General features: G+C 42.5%; 1 protein-coding gene across 2 annotated transcripts in view; it reads right to left on the bottom strand.

Moving 5' to 3' along the window:
* The window catches only part of SHTN1 (shootin 1), a 55,210-nt gene that overhangs the window by 2,491 nt on the left and 35,191 nt on the right, over window positions 1-17,528 (bottom strand). The window contains exons 10-16 of one of the 2 annotated variants that reach the window (XM_064716670.1): window positions 16,963-17,116; window positions 15,819-15,924; window positions 13,614-13,696; window positions 10,670-10,782; window positions 9,936-9,989; window positions 7,129-7,249; window positions 6,031-6,214 (exon numbers count right to left, since the gene is read on the bottom strand). In XM_064716670.1, coding sequence (XP_064572740.1) covers window positions 6,031-6,214; window positions 7,129-7,249; window positions 9,936-9,989; window positions 10,670-10,782; window positions 13,614-13,696; window positions 15,819-15,924; window positions 16,963-17,116 — 815 coding nt within the window. The remainder of the gene's footprint in view (window positions 1-6,030; window positions 6,215-7,128; window positions 7,250-9,935; window positions 9,990-10,669; window positions 10,783-13,613; window positions 13,697-15,818; window positions 15,925-16,962; window positions 17,117-17,528) is intronic. The other variant, XM_064716671.1, reaches the window with a different exon arrangement.

The following is a 17,528-nucleotide window of genomic DNA, read 5'->3' as shown; positions in this document are numbered from 1 at the left end:
CCCAAAGCCTGAGCATTGCAGAGCCTGAGCCTTCCAGAGCCTGAGCATTGCAGAGCCTGAGCCTTCCAGAGCCTGAGCCCCTGAGCCTGAGCCCCCAAAGCCTGAGCATTGCAGAGCCTGAGCCTTCCAGAGCCTGAGCATTGCAGAGCCTGAGCCCCCAAAGCCTGAGCATTGCAGAGCCTGAGCCCCCAAAGCCTGATCATTGCAGAGCCTGAGCCCCCCAGAACCCAATGCCCCAGAGCTTGAGCCTTCCAGATCCAGTTCCCCCATAGCCTGAGCCCCCCAGAACCAGATCCCCCAGAGCCTGAGCCTTCCAGACCATTAGCACCCCAGAGCCTGAGCCCCCAGAGCCCCCAGCCCAGTGCCTGTGGGCAGGGAGCTGGGCAGGCTCAGGGACGGCAGCCACACTGCACTGGCCCATCCTTAGGCTCAGCCTCACAGGCCACTATGGGTGCACCATCCACACCCACAGAGCCCAGACTGGGCAGGTGCTGAAATCCCTCAAGCTGCAAGGTCCTACATGCACTGTAGGCTTGTCCTTTTTTCCTCTAAATTTTTATGTTTATTTTTAAGAAACAGTCTTCCATTCTGGTAAGGTAACACCCTTGAGAGGAAAAGGTAGAATCAACTCGGGGCCAGGGAAAGAAATTCAGCTACAGGATCCATCTGCCATGAAATGCCCTTTATTGTGACAGTCTTTGTCCTAAAGAAAATGACAAAGAAGAAAGAGGTCACCCCACTCAAAAATCAGAACACTGGGTGGGGACTGCACCAGCTCCCATGTGATGGGGAGAGGGTAAATGAACAGGTTAAAAACAAAAAATAACCACAGAAACAACAGTTGCTGCACTTTCCATTTCAGAAAGAATTTACTCAGCTTGCTGCTGCAGCACTGGATAGAACAAATGAAATTCCATGTTCAAGCTTTAATTACAAGAATTGTCTCTAACATTAGAATTTTGGTATAAGTTAATTAATGCAGAAATTGGCACTAATAGATACAGTTTCAGACTCATTTGATTATCATCAGAAGCTAGTGATTTCAAAAGGAAAATAATGCTTATTTTATGCAAAAGTTGTCAATCATTCCAGAAAAATACAAGGCGGGGTATTTTGAATGCTACAGCAAATTAAACTTTTTAAAGCAGTGTAACCAGAAGAGGGTTATTTTTAAAAGTGCTACTTTTGAAAAGCTGATTGCCCAACACTATAAAAATGGTCAAAGCCATAAATGCCAAGTTCATTTTTATTTCACTTTGGAGGTAACTATCTTTCAAATCCCAACAGCTGGACTATTTAATACAATCTGGTGAATCAAAGTATAATTCTTCACTGGGCTCACAGTGGGGAGTCTGCATTAGTGTATGGCAGCATTCCAACAACTGATGCACAGCCAAACGCTCTGAAGTCTGTTTCATTTGTAACAAAAATGGATAAAATGGCAATCATATTTACCACCTTCAAAGGACAGAAAAATGAAAGATGTCGATATAAAGTAGTTTAATGGAGAAAACCGGTGATTAAATCAGTGTTTGCAGCATAAAAATAAGAATTACTATCCGACTTTGTTGTACCAGTATTGCCTTCTTCAAATCCTTCACACTGGTGCAGCACCAGCCTGACAATGCTGCTGTTACAGCTAAGGCATTGTTAAAAATTATTAACCCTATTTATCAGTTATTCACAGCTCACTTTCAACAGTTTGCCAAGAGCAGAATGTTTCAGTGGGAAGAATGAACATAATTTTGGTGCTCCTTTTCAAAAAACAGCATCTACTTGTACAAATAAAGCTGGGAAAAGCAATGAGCAAAGACAGAGTTTGCTACAGTTCTGAAAAATTCAATTTTGTCCAGCCAAGGTATTTGCATTCAGTTCTGTGCAAAGTTTTTCTCTCACTGAGATTGTTAATGCTGTTATCAATATTCCTGTTATTTGTCCAGCTTTATATTTAAACAGAAATTGAGACCCTAGTTCTATTGCACTCATGCACACACAGTTGCTCACAAGTATGCATGCATTTTTTAATGACTAAACACATCAAATCTGCACTGTGAAATATGGATTTAGATGAGAAATGCATTTGAGATTAATGCTGTGAGATATGCAATACTCCATGCTTTTTAATGTAAGAATATCAGAAGCAATCTGTTCTGTTTATATAGTTCCAGAACCTACAGAAAGTGTAAATACTAAAGGGTTACTAAAGCCCGTGACGTAGCACTGCTGTGACCTTTGCATAAAATTTACAGTAGGAGTACAAAAGGACAAACTAAGGATCAGATTGTCAACTGAGACTTGGATGTTCTTTGTTTCCTCTGGAAATATTAGAACCTTGGCATTATTTAACCTGGGTCAGTGTTCTATTCGTGAAATCACTGTAAAATCATTGTAGTATGTATCCATTAGAAAACAGAATTTTATGCCAGTATTCATTGAGAATAAAAGCAAAAAACTGCACGTCTATTATTTCAGAATTCTTAACAAGGTAGGAGAATAAACCAGAGAAGAGCACAGGCTAATACTGAGCAACAGTAAAAAAGACACCAATTCCAAGTTTTGAAAGTCTGAGATGAACAAGGAATTCCATCACAGCACCACCAGTATTAGTCCAGCAGTGATTACAGGGAACATTCACAGTGACAGTGGTGAATGAGCCCTCTGCTCCCTACTGAAGTACCAGTGCCACCAGACATCTGTGAGGGAAGGCAGGAAACCTTCTCCATTTCAGAATGCCCCTGCTAAACCCAGCTGAGTGCAAAGGTGGCCAGCACAGCAGCCAGCAGGACAGAACTGCAGACAATCTTTAGCATGGACATTGGTCCCACTTTCAGGTGCTTCTTTTGGAAAAGCTCAAGAAGATCAGAAAATTTACTTCAATGAAGAATCTTGGAGAGCTTCTGCCTGCACTGAGAGGGCACACAAAGAGTACAAGCTAAGAAAAATGCCTCAGTGGCTTTTAAAACAGTTAAGACTGAGGAGACCTCCAACTTCCAGAGCATCCCATTGTTTTCTTCATCTGTTGTTTGAACTAAATTGCCACGTTCAAGCTGCATGGGAAAACCTTTGCAGTTCATTCCAGCTGAGGCTGAGCTGCTCCCTGCAGAGCTGGTAGATGATTTGGGGTACTAAGATTACAGCTGGGAGAGGGAGGACAAATCCTTTAATTGTATAAAATCATCAGATTAAGACTAACCCTCTCTGTAGTGCACTCTGTCAGCAGAGAACTCTGCACCCCAGAAACACAATGTTTACCAAGTGCTGAAAAAACGCCCACCAAAAAACCCAAAATCCAGGGGCAGGGCCAGATACACCTTTCCCTTCTGTGCCCACACACTGCAGGGGGTCATGGGAACTGGCTTTGCTGCCAAGTAAAACAAATTGTCACCTCTTCTGAGCAGTTGTCCCAAAATTACACTCATGCTGGGTTAAACACTGGGGAAGAGATCTGCAGAGGAAGTTACCTGCACACTCAGGTGAGGCCTCAGTTTCTCTACAGGACACAATTACTGATGTCTCCCCGCTAAGCAGCACCTCAGCAAAATTTCACACATTCCAAACCATCTCCTTGATGGCTTCAGACACACAAGAACCTCTTGCACTGAAATAACACCTCACCTAGGGGCTCTGAACTCTTCTATAGCAAGTTGTACATTAAAATCTAGGTGAAGAGAAAAGAATAAACCCTGCCCTGCAAGAGACACCTGGCAGTGATGAGACATGCAGTGCTCCCTGTGATGGGAAAGGTTTGCTCAGCTGCTGCAAACACATTAACAAGTCACACCTTGGTTAGGTTGCAAGGAATTGCAAATGATGGGAGCTGCATTTTTAATCTCAGGTGGGAATAAGGAGAAGAGGATATCCAGTCCAGGCAGGGCAGGGTTTGTTCAGTGCTCTTTAGGGAATGGGGTGGTGCAACAGGAGCAGAGTGTGGAGGGAGCAGCCCCTGTGCAGGGCACACAGCTCAGGGTGATTCAGTGTGTGCCCCCCAGGACATCCAAAACCACAGATGGATCACATGCCCTGGTTTAGCTTCACTCATGCCATGAATCCAGGGATCCAGGATGCACCAGGGGCACTCCAGATTACAAATCAAAGCACAGCAAACACAGACAATAGTGAGATTTGCTTCAGAAGTGCTCTGCTGATCCAAGCTAAGCTGCTTGCAGGGAAGCCCAGAAAGCTGCCTGGTTACAGAGCTGAGCTGTCAGACCTGCTGGCCAGAGGAACTGCCCTCTGCTGCCTGCTTCCAACACCTTTCACACCTCAGAGTCTGGAGGCTGCTTCTACCAACCTCTGCTGCAAAGAGCCCCCAGGAGAGAAAAGCAAAGGAGCTGCTCTGTGCTGTGGTGTGGGGCCTGCAGGTTATCCCTGCTCCTCCTGCCAGCCTGGCACACAAGAGGAGAGCCCCAGCATCTCCTCACTGGAAATCCACCCCCAAGGATGAGTGTTCCCAATTCAGCAGGTTTACACCAGTGACTCAGAGCAAGGAAGCCCTGCAGCACTAAGGACTCTGGCCCACCACATTTGTTTTAATGCTTTAAACAGATAAATTCAAGTGAAATGTGTCTTTTGGGATGTCACTGAATAGGCAAGCTGAGAAATAAATTGAGCTTCACATATGCTTTTCTAACACATAACAACTGTGACTGTCAGCACAAGAACCTTCCCACAGCCAATTCACCACGCATTCTGAGAGACCTTGGGGCCTGCAATTATTTAATTTCCTTTCTTGTAAATGCAATTTCCACTTAGTTTGTTGAAATAAAGGTACACAAAAGGTGGCAGGAGTTGTCTTGTGTTTTCTGGTTTGTTCCAAATCACAGAAATCCACAAACTACAAACACAATTTTCAGGATCAACCTCACCTTTCTGTCAAGGGTAGCTGCTCAAGAAAATGCAATGGCATTATTCATGCCTAAACAACTGCTGAAAATATCTTCATCTTTCTGGTTAAATTAAAATGAAGATCATTTTTCTTCTAAGGATACTTAAATGAAATAAAAGGGGAAAATACATATGATTGAAAATAGCATTCTGCTTTTAATTCTCTGTGGGAATTAAATACAACTGTAGAGCACAAAAGGAAATTGGGCTCTTTATCCACTCAAAAATAAATGATGGAAGTACCTGCATAAAAGTGAAATATCAGTTCATAAAAATAGATGCAAACTGAATATTCAGCTCATTTGTCATGACTTCTTCCTCTGAACAAAACAATGAAGACTTGCTAGAATAGGTACTGGTGGTATTTTCTAACTGACAGAGCAGGAAATCAGGAGTTTAATTAGCCATAACTACAATATTTTGCCAATCTGATTTGTCTCATCTCTTTCCTTTTCTTGAAATGACAAACTGACAAGCAAACTGGCAAGGCAGCAGAAGCAAGTGCATGGTTCAATTCCAAAAGGAGCCTGGTACTGTTGGAGAGCAAACCAATCCTGCAGGGAATCTGAAATAAATATTGCTGATGCTGGTTTCACCCTGATGCTGGTTTCAGGTCTCCAGTTTGCTGTGATGAAAGATTCTGCTGCCTATCTGTGCAAATGCAGCACCTTTTTTTTTTAACTTGAGATTTCAAGGTAATTCAAAATTTTTACCAACAAATTTTTAAGAGTAATAGTCAGGACTTGTTTTGGTTCAACAGAAACTGCCCTGCACACCAGCATACAGACCAAGACGACTCACATGATTGTATTTTATAAACTACTTTTAATCAAGAGTTAACAATATAACTATCATCCCTCTTCAGGATATGGAAAAAACCTTCAACCTTGTTATTCTTCAAAATCTCTTGAGGGTTTTTGTTTACAAAAATGAACATTTTTTGAAGAATGTTTTCAGGTTTTAGAGGAAAAGAACTTCATTAAAGAGAATTTAATTTCTCCTTTCACATGAGATGCAAATTATCTAGGGAGTCGGTGGTAAACAGCTGCAGACTGTGCATTTATCTTGTTAACTACAACTGATATTAAATCACTTCCCAAACACATCTTGTACTACAATATATCTAGAATTCCATGTTCTACTTACTGTAAAGTAGGCTTGGAGCCCGTAGCACCCTTAGGCTGGCTGGGGACAGGACCTGAGTTGGGTACTTTGGAAGTGAAATCTGTCTCCACATCCTTCTGGTTCAGTGCTGCCTGTGGGGCACTGGCTCCTGAACCCAGCACAGGCAGAGACTTTGATTCTGATGTGGCCAAGATTCCAGTGGGACCTAAAATCCAAAGAAAGTTTAATGCTTCTGTTTCCCAGATTGGTCTGGAAACAACACAAGAGCAGAGCAGAATTCAACTAACTGCAGAAATCAAAATGGAATTTTAATGAACAGCATCCAGTGCAAGAGAATGTCAAAATACTGCATTTCCAGCTCCTGCTCTCCCTTCCTTGTACCACAGGCAGCATCTGCTGTGTTGATCCTCCTGCCCTCTGGGGGGACAAGTCCTGCTGCCCTCACAGCCCCAACCAGGCACAGCTTTGGTGCTCTCCCAGCCTGACTGCAGAAAAGCTGCTCCCAGTACTAATGAGGAGCCAGTGAGCTGTCTGCAAATCCAAGATAAAGCTCTACACTGACATTCAAACCAGCCACAGACTCACATTTGTACAAATTGTGTTTGCAGCCAAGCAGAACATCAACAGCTTCTTACAGAAGATGACAGCAAAGCACAGCATAAAAACTGGAGACCCCTGGTCTGCAGAGGAGGTTAATTCAAATCACCACTCCTAAATCTCATTTCTCTGGCTAGCATTACTCTCAAGAGAATTTTCACAGTAGGTCTGTCATGGTTTGATGCTGGTGCAATGCCAGTGCCCCCATGAAAATACATTCTCCCTAGTGTGTACTGTGAGATGTGACCAGAAATAGAGCAAAGCAGAGACAAGGTTCAAGCAAATAACATCTGAGCTCCAGGATGCAAAGAGGAATTAATGTGTCTGTGTGTGCAGAAAATCCTGACAGAAGCATCTCTTGGAGAAAATGGGATGAAAAGCAACAGCTGAGACAGGGAAGAAGAAGAAGAAGGTGGTGAAGTTCTCATGGTGGCTGCAATGGCAGTGGTCTGGAAGAGCATGTGAAGCTTCAGGAGTCCCTGATGCAGGGAGAGGAGGGGACTCCTGGGGGGCAGCACTCACTGCCACTGTCCTGCTCAGTGGTCACTTTCCGGCGCCGCAGGACTCGCTCCAGCTCCGTTTCACCACTGTCTGTCTCCAGGGACTTCAGGCTCCGGGAACTGGTGGATTTATTCAGGGTTTCCTACAGCAAGAGAAAGGCAGGAGAAGCTCTCTGAGGACAGATGATGCCAAGCAGCTCATGTGCACAGCTTCAGAATCTTTCACACGGCAGCTCCAGAGCAGCTGCCAGGCTCTGCCATTGGTACAGCAGGAGCAGCTGGAATTCACTCCCCACAGCTCCCTTGCCTGGATTCATGATGCAGGGACAAACCACACTCACTGCACATTAGAGGGATGATAACAGGCTGAAGAGAGATGCCCCGGCCCTGCCACTATGAACAAATTCTGATGTTTGTGGGAAACTGCCAACTTCCTCCATCTTAACGTGTGAAAGATCTTCAGAAACTGCTGGAGAGTTATCATGCACATAATTAACCTCTGCTAACAAGGAGCCAAAGATCCATCTTTTACTGCTCCAGTGGGCTTTATATTTTAGCATGGTCCTGTGTTGCTGCATCCTGCTGTATACATGTGCAGAAGCCAGTATTTACCAGCTACAACTGCAGCAGATTATATCCTATAATGTAGCTGATCTGCCATAAATCTGACTCTATGTCTATATACTTCAAGGTTTTTCTTTTGCACAGAGTTAGATCTCAAGCTGAAACAGTTTTTTATACATATAGAACATAAACAAATTATATTAATAAATATTACTAAATAAATGCTACTAATAAATACATAAATAAATGCTATTACTGCCTTATGCCAAGGCTAGCATGTGGTATCAGTGAAGCTGCAAGCCCAGGAGTGCTTTTATTAAATTTAGCTTCTTCTTAAAGCCTGAAACCTCACAACCTTGCCTAAAGGAATTTAAACACACATTTAGTGCATACTGCATGCATTTCCCCATTCCTAAAAATCAGCTGCTGGATCAGAACACACTTGATTGTAAAATTTGCCCAAAATGTTTATAATGCAACTGGAAATTTGGTGCCCATATACTATTTCATTTTCCCTCTGAGTCTTTCCATAAATCTTGTTCCATAAACAGGAATTTTAGCATTTTACCAGATCATACAGCATTTTACCAGATCATAAAGAACATTCTATTGGCATGTTTTGTTGATAAGTACATAACCTTTGACCAGAAATAGCCAAGGAAAAAAGGAAACAGCACTACAAGTTGCAAAAGCTGTCCTATTTTCAGGAGCCCTGCAGAGAAGCCCTTAATTCTTCACTCCTGCCTAGAAGTTAAAAATTTTTCTTTCAAAACTATTTGAAATTTAACTGAGCAGGGTATTCATTAGTAGTATGTCCCAGATCTGTACAAATGTACATGTACAAAAGCAACTTAAAAAAGAGAGTCACTCAAACTCTGGAATTTACACAACATAAATGTGTTTTGTTTGTAACAATTATATGGAGGTCTACACAAAATGCATAATTAGCATAGTAACAACAAATGTTTACTCCATCACATTCCACCCCCATGTTTGTTGTCTGACTGTGCATAATCACTGCTCTCAAGAACTGACTGGAGCTGCATTTTATCCAGTTTGCCTTGCACTGCAAATACCCTGAGAGGCTCAAAGGCAAGGAGCCTGACACAGACACGCAGGGCCTGCAGGATTCTCCCTGCTCCCCCTGAGTGCACAATCCAGCTTCCCTGGTGTCAGTGACACAGTGCTGGAGAAATAAAACAGGTATTAGAGAGAGGAGCCTGGGCAGGACAGCCCTGTCCAACCCTCACTACTGTGCAAACAGCACACCACATCCCACCACTCCTGTAATTATGGAATTCTGCTTAAAGCACAGTCTCACTGTTGCATTTTATTCCTTTCCTATTTACTGCCACCTTTAATTAAGTGTCCCTCTAATTAGGGCTCAGCATTAGGGTCTGGTGACTCTCTAGACCATTTCTTCCCTTGCTTTCACATGACTGGAGAACAGCAACTTTTACCCATCACTGGTGATTTTAAATCCCACTCTGCTGTACTGCCTTGCATCCCCCAAAACCCCACTGAACTGTTTTTGTACGGGCTGTTTAACCACAGGGTGATGAGAATGATGAGCTTCACCTTCTAGAGTAGAAGTGAAGCATTTTGCTTCAAAACTGGCAGAATTTCAACTGCCAAAGTGGCACTTCAAAAGTTTCAGGATTACAGAAGTCAGGGAGCAAGAACTACAGCTCCTTCTGACACAACTTTAGTTCTTGTGCAAAAGAAGCAACAAGCAATGAGTAAAGAACACAACAGGAGCACATTGCTCTCAGCTGGGCCAAACATGCCTAATGTTTTTATTTTGTGATAAGGGGTTATATGGACAGCTATTCAGAATCCTTCTTTTCTACATATAAATGCAGACAGACCAGAGCTATTGCTTTATTTAAACCTCACCTATGCTGACAAGAAATCTGGTGCCACAGGAAAGAGACCAGTTGATGAGGACAACTCTGCATCTACTGTATGTGCAGTCCAGGGGCTTTACTTTGGACTATCCTCCATCCTTAAGCATCCCCACTATGAGTATTTGGAATTTTCCCAAAGAATCTATGGCAGACACAGACCACAAAATCCCCTCTAGTAGCAGGAGCACACAAACCCAGAGAAGAGTGCAAAAACAAATTCTCCTTAAGTCAAATGGTGGAATTGGGAGATTTGCTTTGGTGGCTTCAACCCAAAGTGCAGAAGTTTCACAGTTTGCACATAAGGCCCTGCCAGCTCAATGAGAAGAAAATGAAATTTAATATGAAAGTTTCTTCTTACCAGAATCCCTTTTAGTTCTTTCATTGCACTTTCAGAGGGCTTTGGTGTTTCTGGCTGTAAGCAAACACAAGACACAAATGTTAAAAATCACATGAAGTGGCCCAGGAGAGACTCTGTGCCTGCAGACAGACCTCACCCAGGGGCTGCTGCCCAGGCCTGTGGCTGTGTGACATTCCTGTCCCCTCCTCTCCTGGGCACAGAGCTAACACTCCATCTATTTCCTTACTCTGATGAAGAGAAAAGCCTCAGCTCTCAGCACGGTGACCCACAGACTCAAATAAAGAATATGCTTTTGTGAAGGAGGTAAGCAATGTTCTACAGTAACCACATTCAGGTGTTAGGTGTAAGTGTTGCATAAAAGAAAAAGAAGTGTTAATGCAGTCTACTTGTTGGTCATCCCCTTTAGCCACTTCAGGTACTCTCTCTGTATTTTTTGTTTCTTAACAGCTGTTTGTTTACAAGCTTCTTTTCTGTGTCAAAGAAATTGGCCTTTATTTACTTACTGCTGCCTTCATTTGCATTGTTTTTTGGGTTGTTTTTTTGCTTTCTCTTTTTTTTTTTTTTTTTTTTTTTTGTTCTTCAGGTATATGCTGCTCAAATTCATTTTATCCAAAACCAAATAAAGTAAATGAGGGGAGGAAAATGTATTCTTCTGAATATATAACAGAAAAGTTTATTTTCAGTGTAAATTACTGTTCTTAGCTAAAATGATTGGTCTGCTACTTATTCCAAACCTTTGTTTTAGGCCTGCTTGACTGGTTGACTGGTCTCAGGTGAACTCCCTTTTTAATCCTGTCCATCATTTCTTCCACAGCTTGCCTCTTCAGATCTGTAACTTCTTCACCTGCTAAAAAAGGCAAAGAACAGATCACATTTCAGACAGGAGCTGCAGAGAAATGGCACAAAGTGAAAAACCATGCTCTCATTCTGGATACAGGGATCTCTGCTACCAGCTCAGCTGCCCCCAGCTCCTCAAGGATAAAATTCCACCCTGCACTGAGCATCCTGACTGTGCAATTGCCCAGCTGCAGAAGTTTGGACAGAAGCAGGGCCCTCATCATGACAAACACAAAGCTCCAGGACTGTTTGGGAACTGCACAAGCTCAGTGCTCAGGATGAAGCAGCAGGGGCTGGAAGAACCCAGCTCTGCTTCCAGTGGGGCTCAGCAGAAATCTCCACAGCTGCAGTGACACAGGAGAAGCTGCCCCAGGACAGGGACTCCCCCATTTCTCATGGGTTTGAGGAGCTGGCAGGAACAGCACACCAACACCTCAGCCTGGCCTAAACCCACCCCTCCTAAAAACCCTGTGTCACGTTAAAGGGAAAAACTGAAATACCACGGAAGGAAATGGCTGCTCTCTCACGAGATTTGGTATCAGGACTGCAAATTATTGAGATGACATAGGAAGCTCTGTGATGAACCTAAATAATGCCTGTTAACTTATTCTGGATAACAAAAGAAAAGACCCTTAACATACCAGAAAGGGGAGGGGGGGAAGAGCACTTAAATACTTGGAGAAATAGGGTTGATGCTATTCAAAGCTGCCAACCTTGTACCTTATGTAACAGGAATTTTTAAAAAAGACTTCTGCTCTCTCACTTGTCAGGGTACTCTTGATGATTCATAGAAATGTGGTTTATGTATTCTAAGCTGATTTAATGTCAGCCTTTAATTTCACAAACAGCCTGTTTCAAATATAAAAGCTTAATTGGTGGTATGGGATAGAAACCACTCATTCTAAGTCCTTAACAGGGGTTAAAACAAGACTCAAGTTTGATATAATAACTAGATAAAGAAAGAATTTTCTCCCTTTTTTATTTTAAGGACAGCTCAACTATTAAGAGGAAAAGCAGTTTATATGTAATTGAAGAAAGGTCAGAACTGTTAGTTTCCTAATAAATAATGAAAGAATGAGGAGTTGAGAACTTAAGAGTGAATTTCAGAGTATTTCATGCAATCACTGCTTGTGACAGTCTCAACAAAAAGTTGTAATCAAAACATCTAGGATGCTTCAAGGAACCCTGACAAATCAAGGCACCATAATTGGACTTCTGCTGAAAGATAAGACTGACCCTTCATCAGAGATCTCAGACAAGGTCACCTCTCTAACTATTCCATCCAGACCAACAACCTTGTTTCTCTCAGACTGGTAACCAGTTCCCAGAAATTCCCCCAGGGACCTGCCCAAGTCACTCCACTCCTCAGTTCCTCACCTGAGAATGGGAGGAGTAAAACTCTGCTTCCCCCACTTCCTTCCTCTTGGTTCCATGCAACAATCCAGCCTGACTTACATACCATTAGTCTGCTAACAGCAGGGGTCTTTTTAACAGTTATATCCTATAATTTCAGCCAGGTTCCCTTCTTTGTTTAAGTGGCAGCAAATGAGTTAAGCAATTCACTAAAAACAAACTCCTGCTGCTTCAGAAGGAAGAGAGAAACAGCAAGAAAACCCTTGGTTATTTAACTGGCAATGCCTGTCTAACTAGCCCTGACTCCTCAGGCACTCACAGTCATTTGCAAATCTGTACTTAACTCCTGTTCTCAACCTACTAAGTTTCCAGCTTCCATTAACAACAATAAAATGCAATTTCAGCTGTTACTTTGCATGCAGAGCCACCTTAGTGCAAGACTGTTTTGTTTTAGGTTTTCAGTGTTATTAAAGGATTAGAATTACAGTCAACTCTGAGTGGTAATTTCACAAGATATGAATTGAGGGACGAAAACTGAAGTATTTAACAAACAAGCTCTGTGGAGAGGCTCTGGACAGAAGAAATTGCCATGTGGAAATTCAGAAATTTCCCTGTATTATGCTGAATAGAGCCTGCTCTCTGTTTAATGCTCATAGGTTTGTTCTTCTGCCTCTTGCAGGTAACCTGTGGAAGCACAAAGCCCTGCACATGCTGCAGCTCAAGCAGGAAGATTACAACTTTTCTCCAGTTACAGCAAATGTCAGGTGTTCCCTGGAGGTTTTTGACCTCAGCCTCAAAGACTGTTCACACTCAAATCCTTTTGGAAGAAGTAAACTGGATGCTGATGACCAGCTCAGTTGTGGAGGCAGAGGTGCCTATGAGGGCCACACAAATTTACTTGGGATCTCAAGGAAATTTGGAGTAGAATACAACAAAATGCTTCAGCTGTGACCATCTGGTCTAACAGCCTGACCACTTCAGGGCTGAACAAAAGTTACAGCCTCAAAACCTTACAAGCTTGGGGCACCAGCCACCTCTCTGGGAAGCCTTTTCTAGTGTCTGGCCATTCTCACCATAAATCAAAATTTCCTTATGTCCAGTCTAAGTATTCCTTGATGCAGTTTTAAACACTCCCATGTGTTCTGTCACTGGATCCCAGGGAGAAGAGCTCAGCACCTCCCTGTCCCTTCCTCAGGAGCTGTAGAGAGCAATGAAGTCACTCCTCAGCCTCCTTTTCTCTGAATCAGACCAGCCCAGAGTCCTCAGCCACCTCTCCTAGGAATACCAAAGCTAAAGTACCAAAGGTACCACTTCCCATCTTGGTGCACATATTCCTGGGCTGCAATCCCATTTCTGGGATTGTGCTGGACGTGGAGAGCTGTAGATAATGCTGACAATCAGAAGCATCTGAAGCACCATCTTTATGCCCAGCTCCTTTGTGCAGCCCCAGAGGACAACCCACACAGCCTGAGAAGGGATGAGCCATACCTGACTCCTGCTGGGGAGGTTTCTCCTTCTTGCTCACGTTGGTGTTGGAGTGAGATCTCTTGCGAATCATGGACATGAGAGACCTTGGGGGGAAATGAAACTGCACATTGTCATTCTGTCCTGGTCCCCACTGCCATTCTGTCCTGGGTCCCCCCACTGTCAGAATGAGCCTGAACATGACACACCAGCAGCCTGCTTACACCTGATTATACAGCCACTCACAAAAGACTCATTTAATGGTTCTTGAATGCAGATGCACTGAATTACCCCCCACAATGCCTCCCATCAAAATGCACCAGAGAAATTTATTTCTTTTTAACAGGCATTAGGCACAAATCAAAACACTCCAGATTTGAATATTAAAAGCCAGGGTCTCATTGTGACACATGACAAACAGAAGCTGCTCTGGCATAATAAACAGAAAGAAGAGCTGTAGATGTTGAAGTATTGTTCTCCAGAGGACACTTAAATATGGTGATCAGTATCTCCTCACCATTTCCAAGTTTGTAATCTCTTACAGTGTCAAATAATTATCCCCTCACTATATTCACAATGTATAAGTCCACACCAGCAAATGATTCATCTTCAAGAACAATACAAGCTCGTGTGCACATCTGATGTGTCAGTGAGGCCAGTCACTCCCTACTGAACACCACTCCTCACACAGCAGTGACATCCCTGCCTCAAAGGTCAAAACTCTGTCCCAGAAAAATGCAGCAGCCAGTGCCTATGTCCTAAAACAACTTCTATCCAAATACACATCTCAGTGCATGAGGAAATAGTCTGACTTTGCATGACAGGCCTTAAAATTAATAGTTTCACCTACTCCAAACAGTAAAGGGCACAAATTTGAACAGAAAAATCCCACGACACTCCTACACAGTTAATTCATGCTATCCATCAGTGAGAAAGGAGCAAGCAGGCCAAGTGAGTTAATGGACATAAAAGAAGCAAAAGGCCACACACAATCTGCCTGAATATGTTTAATTTCTAAAAACAATGCAAGATGCACAAAGGGATGAATTGTCCCCAGTAATCAGATTTATTTTTAAGTTTAACACAGTAGTTAACAAGACTCCTGGGTGTCATTTCTACTACAGAGGGTTGCAAATTGTCATCCAAGTCCATTTATTTTTAAAACCAAGCAGACAATGTGAAGATTAGCAGTTTTTAAAATTAACTAAGTGCCTTTTAATGTTTTGTCAATTAATTTGGGTCTAATGCCTGATACATCAGCAGAGACTGGTCATCCTCTTTTATAGTCCTTTGTAGAAATCAAGCCAAATTTTGATATTTTTGCCAAAAATGCTTGATGACTGGGTGGTGATTTTCATTTGTTATTTTTTTTCCTCCTTTTTAACTTATGAAAGTAATTGTGGGAACTCAATGGAGTCTGCATTTTCATCATGAGTATCTGACATGAAGGGACACACAATAATCCAACATATCCTTTGGTTCAAAGGAGTTTTCTTGGCAATAGAAAGCATTTCACAAGTCTATAATTACAGCTATCAGGTGAATAGGAAAAAAAATAATCTCCTAAATTTAGAGGAGACAGGTATCCCTCCTCCTCCAAAATCACAGTCTAGACAGTCTGTTAGGCTTGGCAAGGCAGGCACTGCTCAGAATTGGCCTGGCTGTTAAGTCTGGGAGCAGGTGGGGCACTGAGCATGTCCTGCAGTAACACAGTAAACAGTAAGTATAGTAAATACAGTGCAACCCCGATGACAAAGGGAGAAAATGATGCATCTGATTCCACTGGTATCAGAAGGCTAATTAATTACTTTATTATCCTATATTATTCTATATTATATTAAACTATGTTACACTGAATCTGCTCAAGCACTCAACTCCACTCAACTGAACTGCACAGAATCTTGTGACTGACTGCTGACCAACAGCCTGGACACAAAACCCCCTCACTTTGGGTAAACAATCTCCATATTGCATTTCACTTTTGCACAAACACAGGCACAGCCAATGAGATAAGAATTCTTTTTTTTCCATTCTCTGAGTTTCCCTGCTGAGATTCCCACAAATCTCCTTGCTGTGCCTTGCTTTTCTCTGGGAGGAGAAATGCGGCCACACTGCAGCTCAGGAGCCCCACCCAGGTGGAGAAAGCCTTTTCCTCTGAACACACCGCTCCTGCCTGGATGCCAGGGATGAAGGAGCTGTCTCTGCCCTGCCCTGGCTGGGGGCACTCACCGGATGGGGTTGGGAGGAGGAGGAGGAGGGAGAGGAGGCGGAGGAGGAGGCGGCGGAGGCGGGGCAGGATTTTCAGACTGCTGGATTCGCTTCTGGAGCTCATCAACTGCACGGGGGCGAAGAAACAAACCACAGTCAGCTCTCTCATCCCCTCTGCAAACCAGCTTTGAGGAAAAAACTCTACTAATTGACTAAAGAACAAACAAGAGTAAACCACACAACTGCCCAAAGTCAATTTTTGACATTTTCTACCAAGAACAACACACAATATTCCCACCAGAACAGCTGCCTCCAACCTGAGTTGCTACTGAAACTGAAACTCTCCCTTACAGGACTCTTCATGTAAAATGACAGAGCAGGGAAAACTTGATCCCATTTCTGCAACAGCATATCACAGGTTGTATCTGAGAATGAACTAACAAGAGATCAAAGAAATGGACAATTTCAACCTCCAGACCTGTCTCTGTCTTGCTGGTGGTGTGGGCTTTCCCCATAAAAATGGGTGAAATTGGGTCGTGGTAAAATAGATTTTTTTCTCTCCTGTTTTCATGTCAGACCTAAAATGCAGAAATTACTTTTCTGTGCTTGAAATGCTGTCAAATATAATTAACTGGGGAGAGGCAGAAACAGAGAAAAAAAAATCCTGAATTTCTTTTAGTTACAAAAATCCTTAGCAACTGTTTTGTGTGCAGTAGGTTATGGGAGAAGTAAGAACATGATTTCCAAAGTGGATATGGTTCTTTGTTCTTGCAATGATGGATTCAAATTAAAATTGCAGTATTTTAAGCTTGCTTTTAAATTTTAAAAGGTAAAAAAAATTAAAAATCAACTGAATGACTTTAAAGTCCAGGTATAATCTTTTGTGTCTTTCACACAGACACCTATTCCCATATATTTATCCATCTGTAAGACTCAGGGCAACCTAACCACAGGAGTTTTGTTCCTTTACAGAAGTTTTACAGGGTTATTCCTTCACACACATTTTGGACACAGTTTTCTGCAGGTGAAGGCAGTTGCTGTACTTTGTCTAATGAAGCAAGGTCTGGGTCACTGCTACACAAAAGCTTTTAGGGTCTCAAATGCAGATGTGCACCAAGCACACACACACCTTACCCCTAAAATCAAAGTTATTACACAGTTTTACCTGAGTGCTTTAGGTCCCTAGCTTTTTCTTCTGCATGCTGACACTTCTGCTCCAGTTCTTTTTTATCTTCTTCCAAAAGTTCTAGCTGCTGTTTAAGGCGACCAATCTCCTTGTGCAGTGACTGATTCTCTAGCTGCTCCTCTAATTCTTTAATCTGCAGTTGGCAAACAAGAGCATTCATCACAGTAAAAGACATTTTCTGTCCCTCCTGTTGGCAAATAACCCACTAGGCACAGTTATGCCTGAAAACATCATGTTATAGTACAGGAGTGAAGCAAAAGTCCCAGAAAAAGGAAAATTTTTGGATGAGAGCTGGAAAGATTCTTCTGAGATGTCAGAATTTTCTGTTATGATCCCAACTTGCTTTAACTCTTCTTTAAAATATGTATTTAGCTCAAAAGTACTTAAGCTTTACATTGTTCCCTTTTCTTTTTATAGAGTTTTTATCACATAATTAATTTCAGAACATTTCCTCATTTGAAGCACGAGAACGTTGACATTTTTGTTCTTTTACTGCTTCCACTGACAGGCTCATTATTTAAACTCCCTTGTCTCAACCCATGCAG

Source organism: Zonotrichia leucophrys, chromosome 6 (genome assembly GCF_028769735.1).
Source record: "Zonotrichia leucophrys gambelii isolate GWCS_2022_RI chromosome 6, RI_Zleu_2.0, whole genome shotgun sequence".
Lineage (NCBI taxonomy): Eukaryota > Metazoa > Chordata > Aves > Passeriformes > Passerellidae > Zonotrichia > Zonotrichia leucophrys.
Note: the sequence above shows the minus strand (reverse complement) of the source record. Positions and strands in the feature narration are given on the sequence as shown.